Here is an 18,919-nt window from a genome sequence, read left to right on the forward strand (position 1 = left end):
AGCTACAGGTGGAGAGGAGAGAGAGTCATAGAGCCAATCAAGTGGTTGGGGATTATTAGGAGGCCATGATTGACAAAGGCCAGGGGGGCAATTGGCCAGGACACCGGGGTTACACCCCTACTCTTTACGAGAATTGCCATGGGATTTTTAATGACCACAGAGAGTCAGGACCTCGGTTTAACGTCTCATCCGAAAGAAGACATGAAAAAAAATGGTCTCCTGGTGGAAAACAAAGACTTAAAGGGTTACTCCACCCCAAAATGAAAATGTTGTCATTTATCACTTACCCCCATGTCGTTCCAAACCCGTAAAAGCTTCGTTCGTCTTCGGAACACAATTTAAGATATTTTGGATGAAAACCGGGAGGCTTGTGACTGTCCCATTGACTGCCAAGTAAATAACACTGTTTACGCGGTTTACGTTCAGTGGATATTCTCCAAAATCGCGCTACGGTGACGCGGAGGAGACGAATTGTTGAATAAAGTCGTTATTTTTGTTTTCTCTGCGTACAAAAAGTATTCTCGTCGCTTCATGAAATTCAGATTGAACCACTGATGGCAGATGGACTATTTTGATGATGTCTTTCATACTTTTCTGGGCCTTGACAGTGTAATTTACTTGGCAGTCAATGGAACAGTCACAAGCCTCCCGGTTTTCATCCAAAATATCTTAAATTGTGTTCCGAAGACGAACAAAGCTTTTACGGGTTTGGAATGACATGGGGGTAAGTGATTAATAACAAAATGTTCATTTTGGGGTGGAGTAACCCTTTAAGATGAAAATGACATGAGATTTCCATTATATCCAGTAGATGGCAGCAGAGGATCACCCATTATCTCAGCTGCCATTTCCACTCCCTAGTTTTTTTTTTCACGTCTTGCTTTTGGATTATAAAATGACTATGAAGTACAGCAAGTGCAGGAAGTCACAAAGTCTCATGTCATTTAAAAATAAGTAAATAAATAAATAAGCCCAGACACCAACAGCCTAGTAGGATTAATTATTTAAATACTTAACTAGTTAACTACAAATTAAGTTAATTATTAATGGTATAATAATTAATGTATTAAATATTTTTAAGATTTAATTTAAAAACTACATTTTTCAAACATTGCCTAAAAAGGACACATCAAAAGGAGTGCTTTAAGTTATCTTTACCTGTAGAAGCTGCTAAAGCCAAGTGAATCCAGCCCCAGATATTTAACCTGATCTAGGTCACCTGACAGTTAGGAATGCCAAGCTATATTGAATTATCTAGCATATATGGATACAGCTAAATGGCTTCTCTTCTATCTTGATGCTCCACACACACAAATCTCTGCCAGTGCTTGAAGTAACGCCCCACTGCGTTTCCAAACCGTCTCTGAAACACTGCTGTTTTGAGTAAGTTGTGTCAGGAGCAACAAACAAACAAGAGATGTTTTTATCACATTTAGCATCATTGCACATCAAAGCCAAAGACTGACTACAAGATCACATTTGCGTAAATCATTTTCACTTAGATTCTGGCTGATGTGTGCCAACAAGATCAGGTTATTTAACAAAACATTCTGAAAAGGTTTACAAAAGCGTCTTGCAGTCTCTGCTATGCAGCTATTCAGTAATCCACTAAAAGTGTGTCCTCTAGATAGCAGATGAGTGTAACAAGGGCTCTGCTTTGTTGCTTTTCATAAAACAAGCATTGAGATGGAATAATGCTTGATTGTTTCCTTCTTCTATGGCACATTAGACAATGGATGATCTTTACAGCAACGTGTAGTCACCTATGACAGGATTCATATATAAACAGGGACTCTATCACAGTACAAATATATATATATATATATATATATATATATATATGACTTTAAAGCATATATGGATACAGCAAAATGGCTTCTCTTCTATCTTGATGCTCCACACACACAAATCTCTGCCAGTGCTTGAAGTAACGCCCCACTGCGTTTCCAAACCGTCTCTGAAACACTGCTGTTTTGAGTAAGTTGTGTCAGGAGCAACAAACAAACAAGAGATGTTTTTATCACATTTAGCATCATTGCACATCAAAGCCAAAGACTGACTACAAGATCACATTTGCGTAAATCATTTTCACTTAGATTCTGGCTGATGTGTGCCAACAAGATCAGGTTATTTAACAAAACATTCTGAAAAGGTTTACAAAAGCGTCTTGCAGTCTCTGCTATGCAGCTATTCAGTAATCCACTAAAAGTGTGTCCTCTAGATAGCAGATGAGTGTAACAAGGGCTCTGCTTTGTTGCTTTTCATAAAACAAGCATTGAGATGGAATAATGCTTGATTGTTTCCTTCTTCTATGGCACATTAGACAATGGATGATCTTTACAGCAACGTGTAGTCACCTATGACAGGATTCATATATAAACAGGGACTCTATCACAGTACAAATATATATATATATATATATATATATATATGTATGACTTTAATGTGAAGTCCATGAAAAGCAATGATGTATGTATGTAAAGTATCCATGTAAAGAATAAAAATTAAAAAAACTACCAGCCATGACAAGTTGGCAAAAGTGGTGCCTTTCATTTCAGTGTAATTAAAACAGTGGATTTATCTGATTTCTAAGACAATTACTTGCATTACTGAACACTTCTCTACCTGCTCCTTATTAATCAAGATAAACCAAAATCAAAAACACCTTGGGAAGGAATTCATTACTATAATCAACAGCAACAAAACTGCACTGAGAATCGAGAGGAGGTGACTGGACAGTGAGAGGAAGACAATCTTTCATTAAAGGATTTCCACAGGACGTCCTACCTGTTGTGTTGAACTGGCTGCTTCCAAGAGTGGTCGGCCTGTTTTTCCCACTGTTTACAGGTGGAGAAAACATCTATGGGGAAGACATGCAAACATTTTCTGAAATAGTGTGGTACTAACATTACACAGACAGTGTCTCATGTTTAATCAATAAAAAAATGTATGTGCAAAAAAAAAAAATTATAATAAAAATAAGTGCATGTTTTATATATTACATATTCTAAAATATCTGTATAAAAAAGTGTGCATATAAATGATTGTGTTGATTTCCATGTAATTGGGAGAAAAATAAACAAATATTCACAACATAAAAAAGTAATACTTAAACTCTAATGATGCATATCTCACAAGTGAGTGACTGAACCAATGACAACAGCTGGAAGAGAGTAGTGAAGTAGTAAAATCATTGATTAATGTCTTACCGCGCTGAAATCCAGCAGATCACTCAGCTCCTTATCCGTCCCGATAGCGGCAATCCTCTGCTGAGGGTTCATCCTTCCTATCCTTTTCTAAATCTACAAAACACAAACATCATTCCCCTCAATCTGAGAGCCCGGTGTGCGCTGAAGCTTCAAGCTAGCCAGCAGAGTTTATGCAAATGACATCGGCGAACATCCGCAGCTTGACATGCAGCTAAACATCCCCATCTCCAGTCTTTAGCAGAACTAACTTTGCGCTTTTCCAAAACCCTGATACAAAACAAGGGCAATCGAAGGACCTGGTTGTCCTTGATCAAAAACTATGTGCTATCCATTAAATAGTAATAAAAAAAAGCTCCTAAGAGACAGACCCAATACCTCCTCTTCCCCCAGCCTCGTATTATTGACAGTTTCAGACAAGGTTACGGAATTTCTTTCTGTAAACAATTGCAATCGCATGACATGAGGTGACACCGTGGAAATAGGTGTTATTATAATGTTAGAGAGCAGGCCTAATAGGGTTTTTTTGGGGATGACCAAACGTGGACATGTTGAGAAAGAACCTGTGCTCGATTGTGTCACGCACATGGACCCGCAGCATCATTTTTCAGCTGCATGTGTTTGATTCTTCAATGTATCAGAAGTCACGAGCTTACAATGAACTCACATGCGCTGTCAAAACATCAGCCGCTACACACTTTTGTTGTTGCATTACAGGAGAATGGATACTTCCAAACAACGCTGCTGCTGCTGCTGTTCGCTAATTGCCAGTTAACCTATTCATAAGTGGCGCGACCATGAAACGATTACGCGAAAACCGACCATTAGCACTGACATAACCCACGTTTTGACGTGGAGAATGAACAGTGAGATGTCAAACTCAAATGTTAAAGCGAATGCCGACCGCTTTCGCTCCAAATCGGCTCCCGTCTTTTCTTCTATCCCAACTTCTTTCAAACAGTCCGAAACCTCTCACAAACTCTGTGCAATATTTTACCTTTTTTGTTGTCAAAAATCCAACTAGGGCGATCGGGTGTGCCAGTGACGGCGTGGGGTTCCTTGTCTCGCGTCGGAAAGATAATGAAATCGGTATCTCTTGCGAATGTATATTGCAAATATCCACTATGTAACTTGCGAGTTTCCCTTAGGCAGACATTTTTGCTTGGCGATAGCCGAAGCACAACGATGACGTCTAAAATTGTGTCCTTCCGCCAGCGCGTAGACTTGACTGTTCTTCAGCGGTGCGGATGAATATCATGTGTGGCGAATCATAAAGCCTGACACACAACCTTGCTAGGGGAGTAAAGGACCACTGGAGCACCTCCTAAAATCAGTTTGGTTTACCTCCCAACTCCGTTCACGTAAATGTGGCCTTCGTTGGATATGTGTATTATTAGTATTGGGAGAAATTGTGCATTTTTAAAGTATGGGATACATAATTTAGCTGCAGTATGTGTTCTGCTGGAACAAGTGAAGCAGCAGAAATGCTTAGGAGACCTTCTGAATTAGTGCACACTCTACCAAAACCATGTAAACATATGGATAATGCTATTTCTCCTTTCAAACCTTATATAACTAGACCTAACTTTGATAACCACACATTTCTTCTTTCCTTCATCCTGAGAATTGGAATTCTACATGTGCCAATGCAACCAATGGAACATCAAGAATAGGTTACAGTGCAACAACATGACAATCTTAGAAATAATAGTGCAAAATATAGTATAAGCATATACGTTTATGTGATGTGATGAATTATGAAAAATAATAAAATGTTATAAAATAAAAAAATAATATTGGTATTGTTATTGCTGTTGTTGCTATTATTAACTTTTGAACTTAGGAGACTTATAGTATTTTCTAATAAATCTCAATTTTCATATAGATAAATACATTTGCAAACTTTTTTTTACAACCGTAATTATTAAATTCTTGAATCGTAAATGCATAAAAACATATTTTTGCAGAGAAGGAATGCAATAAATATGCTTCAAGTAAGAATAGTTGTTTAGCTTGTTTTAAAAGGACCCAAACCATTTAATATTATTATTTACATATGTGACGAGGCAGACTAAATCTGAGTAAATTTGCAATTGAATGTAAAACAGTCTCTCTGGGTTGTCATTAGTACTTAACTACACTACACTAGAAAGTTTGCCATAAAATTAAAAGCAACTGGCAACAAATAGCTCATTCACTCATAACGAGCTGATCTTTACATTTAATTATGAGAGTATGCTGTATATATTAATTACAATGTGCCTTTATATATATATATATATATATATGTGTGTGTGTGTGTGTGTGTGTGTGTGTATTTGACAGGTAAATATTGTCACATTCTTTACTTGCATAAAAAATTATAATGCTTACATAATTTTTACATTCAGTGATATCAAAAATAGTGATATTCAGTACTACTATAGAAGTACTTCATAAAAAAAAAGAGAACTGGGATATTACATATATTACGTCATTATGTCCGTTCAAACATTGACCAATTTTAACCAAGTTCATTCACAGATATTTATCTTTCAAGAGACAGAGAAAAGCACATTGAAAACTAATTGCCTGTACAGAACAAAGGGCTGCACAGTTTAACATCACAAAGCCAAAACAGCTTACAGATGTACAACATAAGCCATCCAAAAAACCCTCTTAAAACTCCCTTCCCTCCAAACTTTCTGAATGAAACAACGAGATGTATCATCTGCTGGTGATGATGACATTGATTATTTATAAATGGCATGCATCCCTAACCCATCACAATACTCATACTGCCACCTGTTGGTCAAAACAAACAGAAGCGAGACAAAACTGTCAAAGTTGCTGCTTGTCAAATTGAACTCTAACTCTAAGTTAACTAAATATTATCACTGTGGTTCTGTTTTATCGCCATTGAATTACTTCAAACTATTACTCATACATTTCTGATGTTATTCTAATGTTATTTGTTGTTTTTATTTTAACATCCATTAGTTTACTTAAAATATTTGTAAATTTTAGTGTAAAGTTTTAGTATAAAGTATCACGATGCAAGTCTTAAAATCTAAAGCTCCACTAAGGATCATGTTCTGTAATGTATACGTGGACGGCGTTTACCTAGTTTTTATTGTCTGACTCATTAATGTATTGTTTATAATTACTTTATTTTCTTCTTTATGCTTTGCTTTATGTTCTGTATTTTTAATGTTGTCATAAACGGAGGCTTTTCAAAGTGTTGAAAAAAAAGTCTTGGTTCTGTGAGAGACGTGAGGTTCTTTAGTCCCAACAATAGCCCCTCTGATTTCCCATGAGCCTCCGCGCTTCATGCCGCCGTGAGTGTGTCTGAATCAACACTGACGTTGTTTGTAAATAATCCGAGATTTTAAAAGGTAAGGCCGTGTTTCGTTTTTTTTTTTATCCGAAATGTTTGCCTATATGTTATCATAGCAAAGCCAATGAACATTTCCTGTGTGATTTGCCGTTTCTCTCTTCAGGCGCATGCTAGTTTTCTGGCTTTTTAGCATGTTAGCTTCCAGACAGCCGACCTGTCTGCTAACAGATTTCTGAATAATGTGCTATTTCTATGTCGATGTATGAATGTCTCTGATTTCTTAGCATTTATGCACTTTATTCTTGACTGCATTTTGAAGTAATAGCTGGGGTGTAATGTTGGGACTCTGAATTAGCATATTAGCCGGTCTGTGTCCGCAGTAACAGTCTCGTGGCTGCTAGAGGTGGATCACAGGTTTTACATTACTATAGTTGGGCTTTTAAACTTAACATTAGCATGTCAACATGTATATCTTTTCCCGTGGGAAGCAAAGATAATTTGGTTCTAGCACATAACTTGTTTTGTGGCATTTCAGTGATATATATGGCACCTTAGTTTTGCTGGAGTTTCAAGTATTAGCTAGCTTTTATTGAGGTGAAACTGTGCTGAAATGCCTACACCCAGGTTATGATATAATCTGTGGGCTGTTGGTATAATTTCATTAACCACATAGCACTGCACTGATTTGTTTTTTGTTTCCTCTTAGATGTCTGAGCTGTTTATGGAGTGTGAGGAGGAGGAGTTGGAGCCGTGGCAGAAGGCAATACCAGAAATCAATCTGATAGATCTTGATGATGACGATGATGATGAACCAATATTTGTCGGTGAAATCTGTAGCTCCAAGCCAGCGACCAACACGAGACAAGGTTTGACTCTCTTGTTGGCACACTGTCACTTCTGTTCTGGTCTTGTTGCTCATTGTTTCTTGTTCTTGTGATCTTCAGGTGCTGTTAACCAACAGATCCAGCGGAATGTCCTGGTTCAAAAACCCTCGATATTGACATCTTCACAAAAGACTCTGCAAGCTCCGCCGAACCCCGCTAGGGTGGCTACAGGTCCTACAATCATGGTCAGAGGCTCTGCCCCGTCAGGAGGAAATCCCATCCTCATCCCTCTCAACACAACTCTAGGACCTCAAACAGCCCCTCAACCCATCATTATTAACAATCAGGTAACTTCACTTCTTTTTCAACTTTCAGATAAATCTGTGATTTGTGCTGAACAAATGCTAAGTACAATGATAGAGTTGCTTTCTGCCCATAGTAGCCACAGGCTTATTCCCACTATGGATTAAAATTTACATTAGTAATAAACATGCATGAATTTATATTCATTAATGTGTGTATTCATAAGCTGAATTTGGTCAGGGTACTGAATCTTTTTTTTTTTTCTTTATCATTTCACCAGGGTTACATTGTGGTATCACCACAGAATCTCAACAGCAACACCTCGTTCAGCAGCTCTCTGGGGTCACAGTATCCACCAGGAACCACTGTCACAGTTGTGCCAGGTATAAATGCTGTGTCTGTGTAGTTTTTTTGTTTTTGGTGCACTATCACATTTAGGCTACGTACACACGAAACCAGAGCTTTCCCTATCCAATCTTTTTTTTCCCCTCGTCTCAAGAAATATCTGCATCCACACAAAACAGACACAAAGCGATGTAGTATACATGCCAGACCAGCATGTGGCGCTGTAATTCTGCCACAGAGATACACTAAAAACGGAGAAGAAGACTTGGACTATGCGCTTATTTGATCAAAATTACAGTAAAAACAGAAATATTATTGCAATTTAAAATAACTTTTTTATTGGTTGTTTTTATTTTAAAATGTAACTTATTTTTGTGATGGCAAAGCTGAATTTTCAGCAGTTATTTCTCCAGTCTTCAGTGTCTTCAGAAATCATTCTAATATGCGGAATTGGTGCTCCAGAGACATTTCTTCTTATTATCATCATTGTTCCAAACAATGCTGCTTAATATTTTGTGGAAACCGTGATACATTTTTTTCACGATTTGTTTGATGAATAAAAAGTTCAAAAGAGCAGCATTTATTTTAAATACACTTTTTTTGTAAAATTATAAATGCTTTATGGTCACTTTTGATCTATTTATTGCATCCTTGTTGAATAAAAGCAGATGTTCTTAACTCTGGCCCTTGAGATCCACTTTCCTGCAGAGTAGGGCTGGGCGATATGACGATATTATCGTATATCGACGATGTCTCGTAAGTATCGCAGTGTCGATGTCAACAGTCAGGTAACAGACGATTATCGACATTATCGGAAAAAAATGACAAATGATAAACCTAATAAGTTGCAAAAAATATTTTACATAGTCACCATACAGGTCTTTTTGCATGCAAGAATTAAATAATTTAGTAGGAGGGTTGGGAATCGAAAAGCTATTCCAATTTTGGAATCAGATGCGTAAGGTCAGGAATCGAATTACTTGTTATAAAATTTAATTTCGATTCTGCTTCTCGATTCCTGTATGCGCATTTAGGCTATTGTGATTTCAAAAGATTCAACTGCAAGAAGACGAAATAGAACAGCGCACGCACAAAAGCCGCCTCTTATATACGCGAACACTGGGCTGAGCTCTCTTTCTCGCATTCTCACACATTCGAATGGACAAATAAAAAACAGAATTATATCAAAATATCCCATAAATATAATCGGTTATGTCTTAAGTGAACGTAAAGAGTTGAGAAAGAAAACAAGGGTGTATTGGATCCGTGCATTGACAGCAGTTGCTGCCGCCAGTCATTAATATCAATCAAAGAACGTTTGAAAGCGTGAAGTGTTTGTCATGTTCTGACCATAAAGAGTAGTTTAAAACCACAGTCAACTGTTTGGTTTCTACAACTTTTACTTAGGAGTCAAAAATCTGCCTTTAAACCTGAAAGAAATAAAAGATTTTAAATTTATTGTGATAATTATCAATATCGACTGACATGAAAAATTTTATCGTGATAATTTTTTTGGCCATATCGCCCAGCCCTAGGTTGGAGCTAAACTCTGCAGGAAAGTGGACCTTGAGGGCCAGAGCTGAGAATCCCTGAATAAAAGTGTTAATTTCTTTAAAAATATATGAATTGTAGTGTATGCTAATGAGTTGAATTGGTATGTGTTTGCTTCATTACTTTGTGTTTGTTTCTCAAGCAGCAGGTCGGCAGATAGTGCCACAAGTCATTGCCACACCAAAGCAGGGGGTCATTCACAGGCCACAAGTGCAGCATATCCAGGACAATGTGGTGACCTTGTCCAATGTACAAGCCCCAGTTTACCTTCCTCCTCAGTCCCAAACTACTTCAGGATCTCAGAACACAACCGGCATTGTCCCAGCAACACTAGCAAAACAGAAAACCGTATCCCTGCAAACTATGAATAGCAGAGGTAAGCCTGTGTCTGTGCCGATTGATAAGCTATATCAATGTATCCACTACTTTACCAGTAGACCTTTTTTCTAGGTTAGTGTGTTACTTACCGAAGTGAAAGGGTTATAACCAAGGTTTGCAATTACCACCCACCCACCATCCTACCAGATTATGATTGCCAACCACCCACCATAATTTTTGGATGATTGAGCAACTGCAATTAACCATGACAACAAAGTGGGATTTATTTGTTGTCCATATACAAAGCTACAATTTAAAAAAAATAAATCAATTTCAAAAAGGTATCGTAACACTTTGAAAATTCCAAGGCCACTCTGGCTTTTCTGAAATGTGTTTGACAACTTTTTAAAAAGATTTTTTTTCTTTGAAGATATAAACTTTATTGGATGCTTCTTTTTATGATCCACAGATAATGGCACAATGATAAATGACACAAGCAACAGTGGGTCCAAAGGAGGTAAGCTTGACATGGGGTATGTTTTTGTCCAATATGTATTGCAGAATTTCCAGAAGCAACAATCTCTGTTAATCTTTTAATCTTTTTTTTCCTCCTTTGACAGCAGGGGAAAATTATTTTCCCTTCACAAAGAAGTGTCCCAGGTGTCAGAATGTGTTTTGCTTTCAGCCTTTAAAAAATCATATGAAGGTTGGTATGTTTTACTTTTGTTTTTTGTTTCCTGTGTTAGCAACAGCTTTATCGCGTTCAGTCATGCAGCATTACATCTCAATATTAACATAGCCATTTATGACATCTGTAGTGTGTCATCATCTTCACTGTCCCGCAGCCTGTTTTAAGTTATGAGCTGTTTGGGAAGCCAAACACTGCAACTGAACCAAGTAAACTGCAATGCCACTCATGCACACACTGGTTATGTAGTTTGGTGTTTGGTCTGCTTTTTTTTTTTGTTTTGTTTTGTTACTATTTGCTCTGAGAATGATTCATTGCATAAATGAGATGTTATCTTGTGCAATGTTTTAAAACAAAGAATAAGACAACATTTTCTTAAAAATGGATAATTTACCCAAAAATTAAAATTCTGTAATCAATTACTCAGCCTCATGTCTTTCTAAACTCATAATACTTGCATACATCTTTGGACCATAAATGAAGATCTTTTTAAAATATTCTCTCATCATTTTTCCCTCCATCGAATGAATGCAATCAAAATTTAATAAAGACATCATAAAATAATCCATATTAATTGAGCAGTTTAATCCAGGTCTTCTAAAGAGTGATCGCTGAATGATCACTTAAGGTTTCATTTAGGTGTTTATTCACATATAAACATTGATCAGCGCACATCAGATTTGGTAAGCAGAATATCTAGGTTTGTTCTCACATCAGGCATGCAAGTTTGAGCCCCCGATGATTGGCTGATTAACTAGAAAAGTTAAAAATGGCACTTCATTTTAAAACGATTGCCACCTCCTGATGTAGAGACAGATATACTTTATTGATTCCTCAGCTGAAAAGCAGTATTGAGATGTTATGACTCTTTTCTCCTCTTCTTTAGCTGTGCTGCCCTGAATTGTTGGACTCTGTTTTCCCTTCAACATCGAAGCCTGACAAACAAGCCAATGCACCGAAAGTCAACGAGCCTGACAAAGGCAAACTCATCATGCTGGTTTCAGACTTCTACTATGGGAAATGTGAAGGGGATCCATCTCTGATTCCCAAATTCAAGTCCAACACCACGTTCAAGTGCAACAGCTGTTTAAAAATGCTCAAGAACAATATCAGGTATTTGTTGGAGTGTTTATTTTTGGAGTTGAAGTAAATAAAAAAAAAAGATATCAGGTTACACATTTTTTGAAGTACCATCTTTAATCAGTCAATGCCTAAGTCAGGTGCATAGGTGGTTATAGCTCTATAGACCTTAGTCAGGGTAGCTGCAATTTAGTTTGCCATGAATGAAAACGATTCAAACAATCCCAGTCATTTAAGTCTGCTTTTTTTTTTTGTATAATTGTTTTGGTCTGTGCAGGAGCAGCATCACATATGCGACTTAGTGGGAACATTGCTCATGAGAGCCATTAGCTACAGGAGCCCTGAGATGGAGAGAGCAATAGTTAGAGAAAGAGAGACCCCATCACTGAATTCCCCCTCAGATGAATGACATTATCAGACCCCCGCTCCCTCTAGGGGCCCCAGATGAATAATGGAGGATAGTTTGGCTGCTATAAGAACTGTTCCTGTGATTAAATAACTTTACTCAGCCACGGTGTGAGAAAAGCCTCTGTAAGCTCCTTTTAATGGGGAGGTGCGTTTGCAGAGCACCCCGAGTTCTGGCGGCGGGGGTCACAGTTCAGCCCCATAAAAATCCCTATTAGGGGAGATGAGGTTGCAGAACATGCTGACTGAAAAATTGGCCGCTCAACATCAGGGCACCAATGGCAGGTGAGGCAGAGAGAACAGAGGCAGTCTGCGCATCACATCATTAAACAAAGAAGAAGCGCAGTATAATTGCTGGTATTATAATGGCTATTATGCACAGTTAGATCATGAACTTTAAGTAGAATATTTGCTAATTTATCTCCTGGAAACCTTTGGGAGCTCAAATGCTTCTTGAGTATACACGCATAGGCCTTGCCCTGTTCAGAGGTGACTTTTAATGGTGTATGTTTGTAATTTGGCTAATTATATTTAACTGTGCATGAGTTTTGTATTCCTAAAGGATGCTGAACATTAGCTACTTTAACTTTGGCATTTTCCCTTCCCTTCAGACGTATTTGATGAATTACGGTTTATCGTGAGTTGATAGTTCATGTACTGCTCATTTGTATCTTGAAAATCCAGCGTAATCTATAAACAAAGCTGGAGTATGACCTGTTTCAAAAATGGGATGTGAACTTCGGTTGCAACATCTGAAACGGCATGATTCTCAGAGGATGTTATGCGTCTTATTTTTAGGTGCCTTTTGAAAAGCAAAAGGAAACTCCACTCCTGAGAGAGCAGACACTTTGTAGTGGTTTACCTGTTTGAATGTTGTACATCTGTTTGACATTCACTTCCTCGCACATCAAAGGCTTTCCTGTTTAGTTGTCACACCTTTATCAACGGCGGCCCCGCTTGTGTCAGACTGAGTTCTCCCAAGATGGCAGCTGTTTGTAGAGCAGGGAGTTTACCTTAAAGGGTGTCATTAATGTCACATGTTGCAGGTGTACCCATAGCCGCGGGAACGTATTTTGAGCTGGGGGGGCTGAGAAATAAAACTTTAGAGAGAAATGCATCTTTACGGATTACATAATGAAGGAGTTTTTGTTTTCAATTTGAATTATTTCGTTTTAAAATAGTAATTTAAAGCATTCCTTTTACATCAGTTTAATACGTTTAATCAGTTGAAACGACTTTCACAGTCAATTTGATTCAACTTAACTCATATTTAATCGTTGCTTCTTGTCATTGTAGGCTTAGGATACTTTTTTCAATGAATTTTAATGAATATACTAATTAATAACATTAATATTATTTATTTTGTATTACATATTGTTCATTCATTTATTTTTAACACCGCACCCCCATTTTTTCGTGGGCTACACTCTAGGGGGGTGCTGCAGCACCCTCAGCACCCCTACTTCCCGTGGTAATGAGTTCTCCCTGTAGAAACATGTTATTTGTGCCTATAATGTTTTACAAATAACAATATATGAAATATCAATGTACCTCATTCGTTGAGAGTTTCAGGGACATATAATTTACAAAAATGCATCAAAATGACCAAAATTTGGTACAGCAATTGTCTACTCTACACAGTTCATCAGGGTTACTGAGAGTTTACAAACGTGTACCCAATGTCTTCTCACTCTTAGCACAAACTGACTTGGAACAACTTGATTTTGGTTGTGAGTTGACACACCTACTGACTGTTTTTGCAGAAATCTCTGCACACACACACAGATTAAGAATAGATAAGAGGTGACAGACTTAATGACCCTGACATTTCTCACCGATTACCTGTCACATGAAACTTGCCAAAATAGGTGCATGAGCACTGCACGAATATAAACAATGGGTTTATGTTCATTGAGTTTCATCGAGTGACTTTACTCTGTGAGTGTATGCGATTGTTTATCGATCCTTTCTGCGCCTGTTGAAGCTTCAGTAAGAACATTATTTTCGTAATTTATTAGTTATTTATGAGAGATCCCTTACACGATCACCATCCATAACAAACAGCATTTGTGATATGTGGCTTTACATTTGCTGAGTAACATTTTGGAATCTGCCCCACTGTGAGTGATAATTTTGAATGTGTCAGAAGTTGTCGGTCAATAATTTAGCAGCGAGTTGGTCGCTGGGGCTGTTAACGGCCACCTGGCGAGAGATGTGGCCCTCTGGTCCTTCAACAATTATGTAAATGAAGACTACAGCAGAAAATCAGCTAGTTGTAGTAATGCCATCCTTTGCTCCTCCTCATCCCTCTGATCCTTCAACGACTATGTAAATGAAGACTACAGCTGAAAATCTAGTAGTATCTAATCGGCTAGTTGTAGTAATGCCATCCTTTGCTCCTCCTCATCCCTCTGTTCTTTTCCCTCTCACTCAGGTTCATGAACCACATGAAACATCACCTGGAGTTGGAGAAGCAGAACAGTGAGAGCTGGGAGAGTCACACTACATGTCAACATTGTTACCGGCAGTATTCAACTCCCTTTCAACTGCAGTGTCACATAGAGAGCGCTCACAGTCCCTTCGAGTCCAGCAGTAAGTCACAACATTTCAGTCACAGGGTCTTTTCTTTTTGAAGTAAGTGGTTCTTGGCCAGAATAAAGGCCTGTTCACACCAAGAACAACAACTATAACGATAACTATATTGGTGTCCACATCAACATTCTGTTTGTTATAAGTGCATGCTGCAGTTTTATCAGCTTCCGCTTTGAATTATCAAGCTTTTTAAAGTCAGATGGATTCTGATTGGCTGTCAGTGTTTTTATTGTTTAATCAGCTGAAAAAAATGGTTCAGAACAGTATCATTCATCTGTGTCATTATTATGATTGTAATGTGGCTATTCTCACAGTATTAGAATGATTGTTAAAACTATTATTATAATAATAATAATAATAATACGTTTAATTTATATAGCGCCTTTCCCAAGCTCAAGGACACTGCACAATGACAGAAGCAAATACATTCCTACATACATGGACAAGACATTTTCCAAGTCCAGAACATGTGGTTGCAGTTGCATACCACAGTAATAATACAGTATTATAGAGGAAAAAATTTATAGTTATCATCCTTCGTGTGAACAGGCCTTATGCCACAAAGTGGACAACACAATGTATTTAGCTAATACTTGTGCTACAAAATAACATTCACTGTGGTTGAATGGGAATGATATAATACATAAAGCATTGATTTCACACCAAATGTAATGTAAATAAAAGAAGATACTTCTGCCCGATGCTTTTTTTCTGACCAAAATCACCTTAATGCACATCACATCATTATAATGATTTTCAAACTAAAGTACAAACATTCCTGCAGGATTTGAGGTTATGTAAAAATAGTCAGTGATGTCGTAATTTGAATGAGAATATTTCACCAGAGGGGAATAAGTTGATGGTTTAGATGTATTATAAGTATATTGTTATCTTTTCTTTCCCCAGCCAACTGTAAAATATGTGAATTGGCTTTTGAGACGGAGCAAGTGCTTCTGGAGCACATGAGGGACAATCACAAACCTGGAGAGATGCCCTATGCCTGTCAGGTAAAATGTCAACATTGCTCTATGTAATTTGTATTTCAAATACTTGGTTCTCATTTTGTTTTTGCTCTCTTGAAGGTTTGCAACTACAGGTCCTCCTTCTTCTCTGATGTGGATAACCATTTCCGCACAGTTCATGAAAACACTAAAGACCTGCTTTGTCCCTTTTGCCTGAAAGTCCTTCGCAGTGGCCATATGTACATGCAACACTACATGAGACATCAAGTGAGTGTATTACCTCATGTGTCTTTTTGACATGTTCTTGGGTAAGACCTCATCTGTCTCTTTGTCTGTGGATTTGGAGCTTGAGGCTTCACTGATCTGAAGTCAGCACAATATGTAACTCATTTGTGTGTTGCCCCATTGGCTCTCACTCTAAGGTTGGATTGATTTGGTTGTCTGCTGAACACCTTGGTGCAATATATAACAGGCTGACAATGGTGGCTTACTCTATTCAGCTTCCCTGGTTACTCCTTATGGGCTTCTCCCTGGCAACAGCAAACCAGATTAACCAAGAGTCATATCAGCCAAGAGCAAAATTTGTAACAAAAACAATAGTGCACGTGGTGGTGGAATGATTCAGATTAGAGGCCGCCAAGTTAAACCTGAGTTTATGGCATATGTATATTAAAAAAAAAACTTCACATGTGCCCTTCAGCAAGTAGGAAATATACAGAAATTGAATAAAGTTATCAAACACTAAATTCTAATGGCGCTTTTCCACTGCGTGGTACGACTCGGCTCGGCACGGTTTGCGTTTCCACTGCAGTTCAGTACCACTTTAGAGTGAGCGGGATTATTCACATGTCGTTATAGTTGCGCCGCCTCTACTACCATGACTCCTAAAAAAAACTTTTTCATTCCGCGTCGCCCCATCAAGCTCTCGCTGGATCCGCTCCTCTGCTATCAATGAGAGGAACGTCTGTTCTTCCGCAACAGACAACAAAACTTTTTGGTTGTTAAAAAAAGGTGCGCTCGTTCAAAACAGTTGCGTTCGATCCTTCGCTGGCTGTGCTGATTTAAATCTAGCGGTTCTTTTGTGTTTGTGTCACAAGTTCAGTGACGCAGGTAGTGACGATTCTCTCCGGCCAATCCGTGATCCGGCGAACCAATGAGTGATCACAGCATTGATCGAACACGTCAAAAGTTGAGGAATGAAACCGATGAATAATTGTAATTTAGGAATAGAATCACGTTGGTGATTGAATCGTGTTTGCGATCTTTAACGATCTATTAAATTAAATTGCTTTGTCATGTTGGTGGTGACACCTCTTTTGCAACATGTTTAGCTATCACAGATATTATACTTAGCTTTTTTGGCTTCTAATCGCTAATGTAGCCAAACTTTGGAATGCTTAGATTAGTGAGCAAGGTCCTGGCAGATCGCTAGGTCCGGTCCTCACAGATGAAGAAAAAAAAAAAGCGCATAGGAATCGATAGGTGGAATCGAAATTTTAATTTGACAAGTATCCGATTCCTGACCTTAAGTATCCGATTCTGGAATCGGAATCGATTTTCGATTCCCAACCCTACACTTAAGTTTACATAGCACTTGCAGAATATGCAAAATGTTCATAATTTTAACAAAATCGGAGGGATCATGAAAATTGCATGTTATTTTTTATTTAGTACTGTCTTGAATAAGCTATTTCAAATGACAGATGTTTATATATACTCCACAAGACAAAATAATGACTGAATTTTTTTTTTAAATGACCCCGTTCAAAAGTTTACATACCCTTGAATATTAATACTGTGTGTCATTTCCGGGTGTGCCTCACAAGTCCTGAAAAGTGAAGCTGCGGGCTCTTTGATCGTCCGAAAGATGGTTTTGGTCATTTAAGGTAGTTGTTATCACGCTGGTATATGTTAAAATGTTTGTTTTTGTGATAAGTTTGATTTTAGCTAGTAATTTGATGCTATAAAAACGTGGCGTGTCGTTATGGTTGATTGAGTCTGCGGGAGTTTGATACCACGGCTCCACCTCACAACACTACTGCGCAGACTCTGGCTCCAAACGAATCTCTACTGTGCAGACTCTGGCTCCAAATGACGTCATTTACTCAAGATGGCAGCAGCCATACTGAGATGCTTTGGCTTCACTTTTCTGTAGTGGAAGGTATAGGAGATGCGTCCATCTTTTTTTACAGTCTATGGTCATTTTCTGGATGATCCACAACTGTTTTTATGTTTTGTGTTAGTTGTTCATGAGTTCTGCTTTGGTCCTGAGCAGTTCAACTGCCCGCTGTTCTTCTGAAAAATTCTCCAGCTCCTGCACATTCTTTGGTTTTCCAGCATCTTCTGCATATTTGACCGCTTTCCAGCAGTGACTGTATGATTTTGAGGTCCATCTTTTCACTCTGAGGACAATTGAGGGACTCATACATAACAATTACAAAAAAGTCAAAACATTTACTGATGCTCAAGAAGACAACACGATGCATTAAGAGGCAGGGGGTGTTAACTTTTGAACAGGATGATGTGTAAATTGTTCTTATTTTGATTAAAGATCATATTTTTTTCATTTAGTACTGCACTTCAGAAGGTACATAAACATACATGTTTCCCAGAAGACAGATTAAGGACAATTTACCCTGATCATCCAATTCAAAAAGTTTACACCCTCCAGCTCTTAATGCATTGTGTTGCCTTCTTGAGCATCAGTAAATCTTTTGACCTTTTTGTAATTATGCATGAGTCCCTCAATTGTCCTCAGAGTGAAAAGATGGATCTCAAAATCATACAGTCACTGCTGGAAAGGGTTCAGATATGCAGAAGATGCTGGAAAACCAAAGAATGTGCAGGAGCTGGAGGATTTTTCAGAAGAACAACAGGCAGTTGAACTGCTCAGGACCAACACGGGACTCATGAACAACTATCACAAAACATAAAAACAGTCGTGGATCATCCAAGAAATTACACACATTATTGATTTGAGGGTATGTAAACTTTTGAACGGGGTCATTTTTACAAATTCAGTTATTATTTTGTCTTGTGGAAGATGCTTGAAAACCAAAGAATGTGCAGGAGTTGGAGGATTTTTCAGAAGAACAGCGGGCAGCTGAACTGTTCAGGACCAACAAGGGACTCATGAACAACTAACACAAAACATAAAAACAGTAGTGTATCATCCAAGAAATGACACACATTAAGATTTAAGGGTATGTAAACTTTTGAATGAGGTCATTTTTATAAATTCTGTTATTATTTTGTCTTGTGGAGTATATATATATAAACATCCTTTATGTGAAATAGCTTATTCAAGACAGTACTAAATAAAAAATAAC

General features: G+C 37.9%; 2 protein-coding genes across 4 annotated transcripts in view; one reads left to right on the forward strand and one right to left on the reverse strand.

The window, feature by feature from the left end:
- Window positions 1–4,440, reverse strand: part of LOC107695343 (transcription factor 12-like) — a 126,937-nt gene extending 122,497 nt beyond the window's left edge. For both annotated transcript variants that reach the window (XM_016495209.1, XM_016495208.1), the window contains exons 1-3: window positions 4,204–4,440; window positions 3,210–3,302; window positions 2,788–2,860 (exon numbers count right to left, since the gene is read on the reverse strand). In XM_016495209.1, the coding sequence (XP_016350695.1) occupies window positions 2,788–2,860; window positions 3,210–3,281 (145 nt within the window). In that variant the 5' untranslated portion in view covers window positions 3,282–3,302; window positions 4,204–4,440. The remainder of the gene's footprint in view (window positions 1–2,787; window positions 2,861–3,209; window positions 3,303–4,203) is intronic.
- Window positions 4,441–6,488: 2,048 nt separating this feature from the next.
- Window positions 6,489–18,919, forward strand: part of LOC107695345 (zinc finger protein 280C-like) — a 16,463-nt gene continuing 4,032 nt past the window's right edge. Inside the window, exons 1-11 of one of the 2 annotated variants that reach the window (XM_016495210.1) lie at window positions 6,489–6,580; window positions 7,229–7,388; window positions 7,467–7,693; window positions 7,930–8,032; window positions 9,688–9,921; window positions 10,333–10,380; window positions 10,484–10,569; window positions 11,438–11,664; window positions 14,471–14,628; window positions 15,535–15,635; window positions 15,711–15,857. In XM_016495210.1, the coding sequence (XP_016350696.1) occupies window positions 7,229–7,388; window positions 7,467–7,693; window positions 7,930–8,032; window positions 9,688–9,921; window positions 10,333–10,380; window positions 10,484–10,569; window positions 11,438–11,664; window positions 14,471–14,628; window positions 15,535–15,635; window positions 15,711–15,857 (1,491 nt within the window). In that variant the 5' untranslated portion in view covers window positions 6,489–6,580. The remainder of the gene's footprint in view (window positions 6,581–7,228; window positions 7,389–7,466; window positions 7,694–7,929; window positions 8,033–9,687; window positions 9,922–10,332; window positions 10,381–10,483; window positions 10,570–11,437; window positions 11,665–14,470; window positions 14,629–15,534; window positions 15,636–15,710; window positions 15,858–18,919) is intronic. The other variant, XM_016495211.1, reaches the window with a different exon arrangement.

The sequence above is a fragment of the Sinocyclocheilus anshuiensis genome, unplaced genomic scaffold, assembly GCF_001515605.1.
Source record: "Sinocyclocheilus anshuiensis isolate Anshui unplaced genomic scaffold, SAMN03320099.WGS_v1.1 scaffold282, whole genome shotgun sequence".
NCBI classification, from domain to species: Eukaryota; Metazoa; Chordata; class Actinopteri; order Cypriniformes; family Cyprinidae; genus Sinocyclocheilus; species Sinocyclocheilus anshuiensis.